The sequence below is a fragment of the Neomonachus schauinslandi genome, chromosome 7, assembly GCF_002201575.2.
Source record: "Neomonachus schauinslandi chromosome 7, ASM220157v2, whole genome shotgun sequence".
NCBI classification, from domain to species: domain Eukaryota; kingdom Metazoa; phylum Chordata; class Mammalia; order Carnivora; family Phocidae; genus Neomonachus; species Neomonachus schauinslandi.
The window spans coordinates 71,051,586-71,064,384 of NC_058409.1; the positions used below are offsets into that span (position 1 = coordinate 71,051,586).

Sequence of the window (12,799 nt, forward strand, 5' to 3'; positions counted from 1 at the left end):
CCAAGGAGAGAAAAGGTAGAAAGTGTCTCCACACTCCCCCTAAAGTTTTCCAGGCATTTCATATTATTACATAATTAACCCCATTAATACCTTAGGTGGAGATAAAAGACACTTTGCATTTCTTTCTCTCTCTCCCTCTTGTGTATTTATAGTTGCATAACAACTGAGGTCTTCAGTTTATTAGAAATCAGATTTAAGGTCAATGAATCTAAGATATGTCTCATTTTAATGCCCAAATTATGCCAAGGCAAGAAAGAAGGACTTTTCATTAGAAACAGCAAACCTTATTTAGTCCTTCCATGGCACAAGCTAAAGACTGCTAGTACCCTCCATGTGCCATAAAATAATTTGCATGGTTAACAGACAATGTAAATTATAATAAGCCCAAATATATTTTATTATCACTTTGGTAAAGCAGTTCATCAAAACTAGATCATTGGTTTTTGCTTGGATCAGTGAAATAAATGGCCAAAAGGGAAATTATCCCATAAAATATTACTATCACCCTAAAACTATTGAACAGAATAGAAATCAAAAGAAACTAGCACTGGAGGTAAATCCATTATTTGGGGTTTCTCAAATTCTTATATGTTGAGGCTTATAGAAAAAATGGTATTTGCATGGCACACTGAGGTAAATGGACAAGGCCCCTAGGTTTCAGCTGCCTGAGACCCATTGGGCCACTCTAGGATCTGAGATCAGTATTTAGGATATTAAATATAGATCATGGTTTTCAACCTCGAGTTCACACTGCAGTCACTTGGGAAGTTAGAAAAAATATCAGCGGGAGGCCTGCTTCTCCCTCTCCCATTCTCCCTGCTTGTGTTCCCTCTCTCACTGTGTCTCTCTGTCAAATAAATAAAATCTTAAAAAAAAAAAAAAAAGCACAGCATTAGAAGACAGTCAAGGACACTTCTTAAAAACATTCCAGATTCAACTTGCTTCCAGCTTTGAACACAAGAAGGAAGTGGGGTTTTGTCTGTTTCTTTTTAACTCGGAAAGTGCAGAAAAAAAGTTGCAATGTTCAAAAAATTAAAGTGAAAACCAACCACCACCTCCAATGCAACCACTGTTAAGTTTTTAAAAAGATTTTTTATAAAAAGCTTATGTACAAAAAAACCTATTTGTATCTTGAGAAATAATTTTTATTTACACTAAAGAATTGTGTATTGTATACTTTCCTTTTTAACATTCAATACATTCATGAAATCTGGTCTGTGAGTATATGGCCACAAAGTAATTCCCATGTCCACACTGTATTTTATTTTACCATCCTTCCTTCTTACTGATCACTTCAGCTATTCTTATTCTTTCCTTGCAATAAGCATCCTTATACATGGATTATATGCATCGTGAGGAACTTTTGGAAATTTTTTTATTAGGTAAATTCCTGAGAGTGAGATTGGTGCGTGCATTTAAAATGTGTACAAGGGGCGCCTGGCTAGCTCCATTGGAAGAGCCTGAGACTCTGGATCTCCAGCCCCGCATTGAGTGTATAGATTACATAAATAAGCAAATAAACTTAAAATGTGGATAAATGTTGTGAGATTAACAAACATTTAAAAATAAATAAATAAATGCCACCTACGTTTGTCAAGCACTTTTACGACTATCTGTTCAGAGGTCGCAGCAGAGCACGTTTGGGGGGGGGTCATCAGCCTGCAGTGCCACAGAGGCAGTCTCCGAGGCCAGCAGCTCTCGGGTCACGTGGGCGACTTCGCCCCGCCCCACGGAGAAGCTCCGCGCGGCGGTCAGAACCTTGGCTGGCGCGAGAGCGTTACGCGGCTTTCGCGGCTGGCCGGTCTTGCGGAGGCGGGGCGAGGAACTCGAGGAAGGTAAGTCCTGTTCTCGCGCGGGGTTGGGCGGGGCTCGCGAGCGCCGCTGCTTCCGGCTGGACGGCCGGCCTGAGCTCTGGCTTCCGGCGGCGGCAGCTGCGGCGGCTGCGGCCTGGAGGGGTCGAGGGGCTGTTGTCGGTCTTTGCTCCCGGCTCTTCTCAGGAAGGGCACGCGTTCGTTAACCGTTAACCTCCGGGCAGGCTTCTGCCCAGTTACAGCGAGGCCCGCCGAGCTTGTTCACCTTTGAGTCTGGACCCACGCGGGACCCGCCTCCTGGGTGGGGCAGGAGGGGCGTTTTTAAAAAACTAGCTTTCCCGGCATTTGTGCGCGCTAAACCGGCCCCGGGGTTTCTGCAGCCCCGGCCGTCGTAGATATTCCTCTCCCGAAGTCTGCAGGTGGAGCAGTCCACCGCATCAGGACAGCCACGCGTAGACTGTGAGACTGCTTGTGGTTCCTGAGCGCCTCTCCGTGTAACTACCGTAGACCGTCATTACTGAAATGTTAAATACAGCTTGAAGTCATGCGTTGATAAATTGTCGGAGCTGGAAGGACCTTAGAGATGACAGCTAACATGATTGGAGCGTTTCCCGCGAGCGGGTCCTGCTCTAAAACACTTGATGTATGGTGAAGCATTTATTCCTCACCACAGCCTCTGTGGCCGACCTTTTTTACATGCAGACTGCAGCACAGCGAGATTAAGCAACTTGCCCCAATTCACACAGCAGGGATACAAACCCAGATGAACTCTCCAGGTGATCACAGATCTCTAATAGCAGGGACGATGGTAGCGGATCCCAGAGCAGCTACGTGACTTTATATGATTAGGGAACTGTTCTGTTTTAAACATCTGTTGACACAACTCTTGCACATTAGCCTTCCTAAATAAAAAAAAAACATTAAGAACCATGTTTGGAGATACACATATATACGTTCACAGATATCTTTTATTTTGCTAAAAGGTTTTGTATCTTTAAGACCGTTTACTTGCAGGCCACATGTTTTTATAAACCTGTGGATTGCTACTTAGATGAAATGTTAAGATTTATATACCAGTCAGTGTTCACCGAATTTAGACTCAGAAGATACAGGTATGAATCTTGACTGCTACTTTTATGGTTTTAGGAAACCTTTTGTTAAAGAGGATCCTTTACCTTTAGTTTCCTCATCTGGAAAATAAACTATTTGCCCCTGGGAGGTTTTGCGAGGATTAATGAACTCAGGTATGCAAACAGAGACAAGAGGTTGGCACTCACTGAAGGATAACTAGTTTTACCTACTATTGTTCTGCCATCCAAAGATATAAAACTACTATCTGAGGCATTTCTCTTCTTTGAACTAAAAGCAAGGGTGTCACCCCGGAGTAATGCATTCTGATAATGTCTAGGCGGAGGCCGCAGACTTAGTAAAAGCACCTTTGTCAGAGCTCAAGAGGAGTAACAAGTAAGTTCCTTTAATTTCATGTCTCTTTTGTCTCCAATGTCTTACGGAAACATAATTTTTTTTTAATTCAACCTATGCTGGAAAGGTATTTGATAGAGACTGATGATCCATTTAGCTAATCTGTAATTTTATATGGTGCTAGCACCTTTAGAAACTTATTTGAGGCACAGGCCAAAAAACATTTAAGGGGAAAACGGAGCAAAATGCCTAAATTTTTCAGAAGTAACTTTTCTTCATTTAGCCCCCAAACTGTATAGACCAGTTAATTTTTCACTTTCTTTTTATTTAATTAAGATTCTGCTATCTTAAAGTCGATTCAAAATAGAGGAAATATGTGGGAGCATATGAATAGTGCATCAAAGTAATAGTAATTAAGGTGAACACATTGACTCTTGTTATTGTCTGAATGGACTGTGATATTCACAATACTTAATTAAGAATAATGTGGGTGTTAATTATAAATATTACCAGATATCATAAGTAAATATGACCATTATTTGAGATACGATAATACTTTCCTAAGCAAAATGCAAGAGTAATCATAGTTCTCTGAAACCTTTATCGTTGAGCCCAGCGTTCTCTGCTCATTTCTTATCAGCTCCTGCAAAGTTCACTGCAGTTTTCCTTGGTTGGGGTGCAAACCCTGCTAAAACTCTGTGTTCGAAGAGACTGAAACTTGAAGGATTGTATTTCGTTCTCATTTATTTGGAAATGGGGGAGAACTTAATTAACTTTTGATGCTATTCCACATCTCATGTATTTTGTTACTTGCTTGATACTAGTATTTCTTTTCTAATTTTTTGCCTGGAAAAAGAAAAGTAAATATTCATTTATTTCCTTTTCTAGTGCCAAGTTTTAAATAAGCTGAACGAAATTCCTCAAATAGTCCATTCATGGTCTAAGTGCACAGTCACATTTTCTGAGGATAGAAAGTGCCATTTATATCCCCTCTTTCTTGGTTTTTGGATCATTCGCTATATAAATATAAAGTAGGATACAACATTTAACTTAAATGTTAAAAGAGTAATTTTAAATATAAGACTAAATGTAGTATTTTGAGACATTTAAGAAAGTTTGTGTTTACTATCACCTTGCTTTTCTTTATAAATTTACTCTATCTGCATATATCCATTATATATTGTTTTGTTTTGCCGTTTTTGCACTTGGTAAAAATAGAAGCATACTCTGAATTCTTGAAAAATATTTTCCTTTAAAGTTACATTTTTGAAATTAATCCAACTTGAGGTACCTAGACATTTTTTACTACTACATAGCATTCCACCAAATGAACATAAGAATTCTGCATTCTACGGTTGATGCATTTTGAGTTTTTTCCTGTCTTTTGCTTGTCTTGTGCATGTCTCCTGGTGTACCTGTGCATGTTTCTCTGGAATATACTTAAAGGGGGATTAATGTATACTTTGGGTACCTGCCAATATCAAGCAAAACAAGATAACTGTTTAGAGTTGTAGTAATCCAGCCTTCTGTCAGCCATAGCTAATCCAGAAAATCATGGCATAGTCCTCACTGACTTTTCGTAAACATACTATATTTTTGTTTTTCACTGTAAAATAATTTTTAACTTTTTTGTTTGAGGATAGTTGACACATGATGTTACATTGGTTTCAGGTGTACAACATAGTGATTCAACTTCTCTATGCATTAAGTGATGCTCACCACAAGTGTAGCTACCATCTGTCACCATACAACACTATTACAGTATTACTGACTATATTCCCTTTGCTGTGTCTTTGATTCTCTTGACTTACTCATTCCATAACTGGGAGCCTGTATCTCCCACTCCCCTTTACCGATTTGCCATTCCCCGCTACTCCCTTCCCTTTGGCAGCCATCGAGTTCTCTGTATTTATAGGTCTGATTCTGCCTTCTGTTACTTTGTTTATTCATTTGACTGAAATCACATGTTATTTGTCTTTCTCAGCTTGACTGACTTATTGTGAAATAGTTTTTTTAAAATAGCACGTTCTTTTTTCCATCATTTAAAAAGTAACTAGGTTAGAGCAAAAGTTAACAGTGCAAACTTCAGAGTACAAATTTGACATCTCTGTAATTTCCTAAGCTTGATTTGTGTAATGCTTTCCTTTATACCTTGAATTCAAAGTTCCTTCCTGCCACTCCTCATCAACACACATGCACACACACAAACATCCCACTTCCTACACCTCAGTTTTAAAGCCCAGGCTTACATAAGATCTAATATCTATCTTCCTTATGGCTCAGTTACCCTTCTCAAAATAGTAGCCTATAAATTCCTTCTTTCTAAAGCTCACTCCTAACACAGTCACATAGAGATTTTTTACTTCTAAATAATAATTTGTTTTACAAACTTATTTTTTAAATGATCCATGCTCTTTTCCTCCCAACATTTCTAGACTTCCAATCAGTTATACAAAATTAAATAAATATTTAGAGAAGCCATCAGAAGGCTTGGAGACTCTTGATGCTGCCACATAACAATTTTCCCTCTTGTTGCAGGGTGGGGATTGCGTCTATAGTTTATAACCATTCTAACCTAGGTTCATCAAGGTCCAAGTGACCTTTTTAAAGAATTGCATATATGTGTTTGTATGTAAAATGTTAAACTCAGACTTGAGTGAAATTAAAAAGGTAGTTTCCTGTTATCAAGGAAAGGTACATCATCATTCTGTACAACTTCCTATGAATATGACAATATTACTGTATTTGAAGTGAACATGGATTTGGAAGGATCATCTTTCAAAATTAGAATATTTGAAGTTGACATGTGATTTATCATTTTGTTAAGTATGTTAAATTATAGGCAGTTATATTTTGTTTAATATCATGAGCATCCCATGGCAACCATCCTAATGTTTAACACCATCTGGATCTCTACAACTATCATGGGCCATCACTTTGATTCATTTCCTTTTCCTTTTCTGTATGTAATTCCTTATCTTGTGTAAGGCAGAGTTGGATGCCTCTCAAGTTATCTGGAACTTTCTTTAGTTTCCCAATCTGATGAAATCCATAAAATAATAAAATTGTTAAAATGGAACTGAAATTGAAAATGTTGAGTAGGACCTAGCCTTGCCACAGCCTTAAGAATAGTTGTTACATTTTGTTTTGGAAAGCTTGTGTCAACATAAACATCTATTGAGATACTATGGCTGGAGAGTTATTTTGGATTGAAAATGATTATATATGGGAGCACCTGGGTGGCTCAGTCAGTTAAGAGCCTGCCTTCGGCTCAGGTCATGATCCCAGGGTACTGGAATTGAGCCCCACGTCAGGCTCCCTGCTCAGCGGAAGCCTGTTTCTCCCTCTGCCCCTCCCCCTGCTCGTGCTCTCTCTTTCTCTCTCTCTCTCTCTCTCAAATAAATAAAATCTTTAAAAAAAAAAAAAAAGGCTGGAGGCCCCAAAATATTAAAGAAAAAAAAAATAAAATGAACATATATGCCATTTTTAAGGCTGACTGGTGCTTAATTTTGAATGTCAAATAATGGCTCCTAAATGTTATACTGTGATGAATACAAATCATTATTTTGATTCAAGGACTGGATCAGGGGTGCCTGGGTGGCTCAATCGGTTAAGGGTCCGACTCTTGATTTCGGCTCAGTTCATAATCTCTTGGTCCTGAGATCTAGCCCCAAGTCAGACTCTGTGCTTGGGGTTGGGGTAAGGAGTAGTCTGCTTGAGATTCTTCCTCTGCCCCTCCCCCCTCTCAAATAAATAAAATCTTTTTTAAAAAGAGGACTGGAAAAGACCTATGCAGAGTTGACCCTTGAGCCAGTGTCAATGAACAATATTGAGAGATTTCTTAGTTTTGATTTTTCTCACCGTTCAATTTCTATTTTTGGCCAAAAAAGTATTTAAGAGTCTAATAGGAGACAAACTTTAAAAATACTAGGAAAAGAATAGTAATAATAATTCTGGATATAAACCATTGCTTGGATATTAACCAGTATTTGATTTCTAAGAGAGTGGAGGTTAAGGGAATAAGTGAAATTACAAGGAGAAAGGGGTATAGTATAGTGTAGGTCCAGCTCTTCATGAAAGAACCAGTCTTTTGGGACAGTTTCTTAGGAAGCCCACATTTTGTTCATGGATCATTCATTGTGTGACTAGGTGGCCAGTATTAGAATGGATTTTACCTCACTGCCTGCCTTTTTTGCTGGGTTACCACTTACTTGCCATTTGATGAGAATGTAGGATAGAGTAGTGAGCAGTGAGTGAATTTCATTTGATTAGCAATCGATTGGACACTCTGCTGGTCTTGGATCTCTTAGACCTCTCTTCATCTGACTTCTAAATGTTGATGTGCCTTGGGAATTGTATTAGACCTGTCTACACTCCCTCTCCAAGTGATTCCATTGAATTCGGTAACTTGACAACTCCCAAATTTATCTCTCCAATGATCCTCAACTCTAGTTTCATATATCCAAGTGTAGACTTGATAGCGCTATCTGAATGTCTCTTAGGTGCCCCAAACTATGTGCAAAATATAGCTAATTCTTGAATTTCCATTTCTGAAAATACCACTTCTTTTTCAGTCTTTCCTGTCACAGTCACAATTTACCTGATTGCACAAAACTAAAACCTGGGAGGCACCCTTATTTATTTTTCTGTATTCCTTTATTCCAGTTCATGAGCCCAACCTCTCTGGACCTCACTCAGTTTACTCACTGTACAATTAAAGTAATACCTTTTTGTAATAATATGTTGGGAGATTGAATGCGTTAAATAAATGTAAAGTCTTTCAACAGTGCTTGACATGTAGTTAGCACAGTGTGATTGTAGCTACTGCTGCTGCTATTGTTGTTATTACTTTTTACTGTTTTACTATTACTCCCCCAACGGAGTCAACACCTTGATCCAAACCACCATATTCTCTCCCATGGACCACTGCAATGGCTTTCTGATTTCTGTGCTTCCTTCTTATTTTGCTACAATCTATTCTCCACACAGCGAGAGCGTTCTTTTAAAAATAGATCATGTCACCCTTCCCTGCTTTACACCCTTCAGTACCTTCCCATTGCTCTTAGAATAAAATCCGTACACAGCGCTGCATGACCTAGCTCCTATCTGTCTCACCAAGCTCACTCGTTATGCTCCAGTCTCCTATCTGTTCCTCAAATTAACCAAGCCTCCTCCCCCCTACCTCCCCCTTTCCTCAGGCTTTCATGTACCTTCAGCCTGGAATGCTCTTCCTTCAGCTCTTAAAATGTCTAGTTCATTTGCATTGGGGGGGGAGGGGTTCCAGCTCAACTGTCATTTCAGAGTCACCTCCCCAGTCTTTTCTTTGCAAAATGGCCTCCCCTTTAATCTCTCATATTGCGTAGTCCATTTTCTTCATGGCTATTATAGTACTGTCTAATTATCTCATTTGTGTATTTGTTTACTGGTGTTTGTGGTTGATCTCGCCAACTAGAATATAATATCCAGAGGACAGAGACCTGATCTGATTTACTTCCTTGAAGTGCCAGTCACATAGTACATGTTCAGAAAATATTTATCAAATGAATGATAATCTCTGACAAGGAAAGAGAACTTTGCAAAAGGAGAATCTGAAGATCCACTGTTGAAATTTTGTAATTCTGTGCTAAAGATTATTTTCAGTAGTCACGTCTTGAGAATTTTGCTTGCTTGCTTTTTAGACATTTATTCCTCTCTAAATAGATTACAGAGAAACTTGTCCATCAGTGACCCAAAGAAAAAAGTAGGTTGTGATTAGATGTTATCATAAGCTTTTATTTTCTTTCATATAATAAAGGGTTGAAGTAGTGCTGGTCCAAGATAATGGTCGAGGTACATATACGATCTCATGCCCAAATGCTGTAGGCAGCCTCTTTCCTGTCCACCATATTGGGGAGTGAGTTTGCCTTATGCCAGTTGTGAAACTGGATATTGTCCAGATGGTTGAAGATTCCCATTCTCCAGCAGAGGGCAGAAACCATGCAGGGATATCCGAAAATGTAATTATTTAAGAAATAAAAAGTAAAGTCACCTGAGTGATCTCAGTTTGTGTCTTGTGATTTTTATTTCACTATGTACAAAGATTCAAAATGTGCTCTTGCCTAGGGAAGAAAGTTCTTTGTCAACTCTAAGATAATATTATACATCATTCTTTACACTTTTTGAAAGTTATAGACCACCACAGTCTCTATCCTGAGACAGGGAAGAAAAGCAGGAATGTTTCCAGAAAATTTGGGATAACAACTCTAATGGAAAGAGGGTGGGGTAAGAAGAAAGATTTGGGGTTAGGAGTGGAGAAAGAAAAAATATAGCAGTTCTTGGCAAAACAGGATATATAGTTTTATTCAGAAACTGTCATAGCATAAAATAAAAACCCCCAAATGGGAGGCCCTCAGGAAAATCCTCTACAAGGCCTGACAGTCGTGACACTGATGTATCTTGATGTTTCCTTCTCACATGGAATTAACAGACTATGACTATGTTCTTAAAGTATATATAAGGTCTCTTTGAAAGGGTTCCTTTCAAAAAAGTAGCCTGAATATCTGCACTGAGAAAAAATATATTTAGAGTACCTGAAAATTCTCTACTAAAACTTCTTTGTTTAGAAATATGGGTTTATATACTTATATAAATTAATTGAAGAGAAAGCCATCTCTTTGAATTCCCAAATAAGGCAGAAGAAACTAATGTTAATTTCTGTCTGAGTTAAGAAAATGAAATGTGCCCATTCATACCTATCTCCTTGTACTAGAATAGTTACCTGATTGATTTCTCAGACTGGCTGTCCACTCCAGGCAAAATCAAATGAGTCATCTCAACCAAGAGATCCAAGACTATTCAGACTATCAAAGATTCCTACCTTTAGGAGAAGGCTGAAAACAACACTGATAACTGGGTGGCGTTTAGCATTGAAATGATAGGGAATAAAAGAACAGTGAAACTTCAGTCTCTGGGTCTTGGGACTTCTGAAATATCCATCTTACACATTGAAATGAATCTAAGTCCAGCCTCAAAGTGGGGAGTCTTCCCTAATTTGGGTAAGCTTTAAGAGTCTCTAACTCAAAATCGTGACTAACTATAATTCAGTATTTATGAATGTTTTATTTTTATATAGCTATAAAAAAGCCTCCATCAATCTTAAAGAATTTAAATATATATATATATATGTGTATATATATGTATATATATAATGATCTCTGTGAGTTAAGTTGTAGCCAAACTTGTTGAAGACTACCTGCTTTTTTTTTCTTTTGTTCAACTAGCATGGATCTTGATGGCTCTGAACAAGATCCTGAAATGAAGGAATATTCTTCTGTCTATGTTGGCAGAGAAGAGGACATTAAAAAATCTGAAAGAATGACAGCTGTTGTCCATGATAGAGAAGTGGTCATTTTCTACCACAAAGGAGAATATCATGCTATGGATATTCGCTGTTACCGTAAGAGTTTATTTTTCATTTGTAAACCTTGTATATTTGTTTACTAACCACAAAACTATCAAAATTTCAGGCTTTTTTTTTTCTTCTTAGTGACTAGATGTAATATTCAATTTCTTTTCAGACTCAGGAGGACCTTTACATTTGGGAGATATTGAGGTATGTAAAATTAAATCTATCCTCTACAAATTCACATATTTCTTATTTATATTCTTTATTTCATTCTGTATGCAAAAATAATTTATATTTGGGTTTGAACTATATTTTAATGCTTTGAGTATAATTGCTAATATTCCAGGAATTCACAGTCCTACAATGTAAAGAAAACTATTTCACAGATAAATAGGGGAAGTATGCATGGCTTCTGACCTTGCAATTATACTCTGAGATATCTACCCTACAGATATCATTGCACAAATGTTCAAGTATATATATGGGAGAGGTTTACTGTGGCATTATTTGTTGCAATGAAAAATTGAAGGCAACCTAAATGTTTAACAATAGGAAACAGTTTAAATAAACTGAATAGCCATGCTATGGAAAACTATGTAACAACTGCCTCATTAATTTATGAGGCAGATCTGTATGTGTTGGTATGGAGGGATGTCAGCAATATATTTTTGAGTGAAAACAAGTCATAGAATGATAGGTCTAATGAGATCCCACTTTTTAAATAAAAAATAATATTCACTTTGTACTTTATACACTTCTACACAGTTTGAGTTTTTTCAGTGAGTATATATTACATGAATAATGTAGTAAAAATATGTATATTTTAAAAAGGAAACCACACACTGACGGCTTATTTGAGGAAGGAATGCGGGAACTTACTTCCTTGCATTGCCAAACTGGCTAGCTGCCTAATTTCTTGTTTTCTACTTCATAAAACTGATCTTTCTCTATCCCTCCCCTTCCCGCCACCCTCCACCCCCGACTGGTACAAAATGCAGGGTGAAACTTAGAATTCCACTCTCTATATACTTCATATCTACCTACTTCCACACCTGTCCTCATGTTAAAGGACATATGTGTGCTTAAATGATGAACATGAATTTATGAATTAAGAAAATGTGATGTTTGTTGACTGGTCTGTGGGGGTACAATATCAGTATTACTGCACTTCTGGGATAGAGAAACAAATGTAAGCACCTGGTAATGATAATGTGAAAGAATTTCCTTCCGTTTTGGACCATAATGAGACCTGTAAGACTTTGCTACTTAAAGTGTGGTCTATAGATCAGCAACATTGGTGTCATCTGGGAGCTTCTTGAAAATACAGAATCTTGTGCCCTACCATCGGACTACTGAATTTAAACAAGATCTGCATTTAAACAAGATCCAGGTGATTCCCATGCTCTTTAAAATTTGAGAAGCACTGACTTAAGCCAGTTAAAAAGTTGGGAATTGACTACTTTGGATCACAAATTGCTCTTCAGTTAACATATACACTTATGCCTTTAGTAACCTCTCTTAAATTTATATTTGAAGCTTATCATTCTTCCAGCAGCTAGTGAAAACTCCTTTAGAAGCACTTGATGCCCTTGCCCCATTTCTGTCAAGGAAGTGACATTAACATCTAATAGATAACATCATAGCTTCAGTCACATGGTATAGTTGCTGAGCTCATTTTCTGATAGAGTTCTAACACACTGGGTTTATAATCAAATGCAGTAGGGACTTGATGACTGCTAAGATTAGGTTCTGCCTTATGCTGAATAATTTGTAAATGGAAGGAAAAAAGAGAAGCTGGCCTGTTCTTTAACCTGGTTTTTCTGCAATAGAATCTGTTCTGAGTCTGAGATTTATCGTGAATGTTGGAAATATCAGACTATTAAATCATTTATTTCCTTTCCCAGGATTTTGATGGACGACCATGTATAGTTTGCCCCTGGCATAAATACAAAATTACCTTGGCAACAGGAGAAGGACTGTATCAGTCTATAAACCCTAGAGATCCATCAGCAAAACCCAAGTGGTGCTCCAAAGGAGTAAAGCAGAGGATTCATACAGTGACGGTGGACAATGGGAATATTTATGTGACTCTTTCTAATGAATCTTTTAAGTGTGACTCTGATTTTTATGCCACTGGAGACTTCAAAGTAATTCGGAGTTCTTTCTGATAAAACGATATGGC

General features: G+C 37.8%; 1 protein-coding gene across 1 annotated transcript; it reads left to right on the forward strand.

Annotated features, from left to right (window-relative positions):
• Nucleotides 1–1,817: 1,817 nt before the first annotated feature.
• Nucleotides 1,818–12,799, forward strand: RFESD (Rieske Fe-S domain containing). The gene is made up of 4 exons (XM_021699251.1): nt 1,818–1,835; nt 10,493–10,668; nt 10,790–10,824; nt 12,522–12,799. The coding sequence occupies exons 2-4, from the start codon at nt 10,494–10,496 to the stop codon at nt 12,783–12,785; spliced, it is 474 nt and encodes a 157-aa protein (XP_021554926.1). The 5' UTR covers nt 1,818–1,835; nt 10,493; the 3' UTR covers nt 12,786–12,799.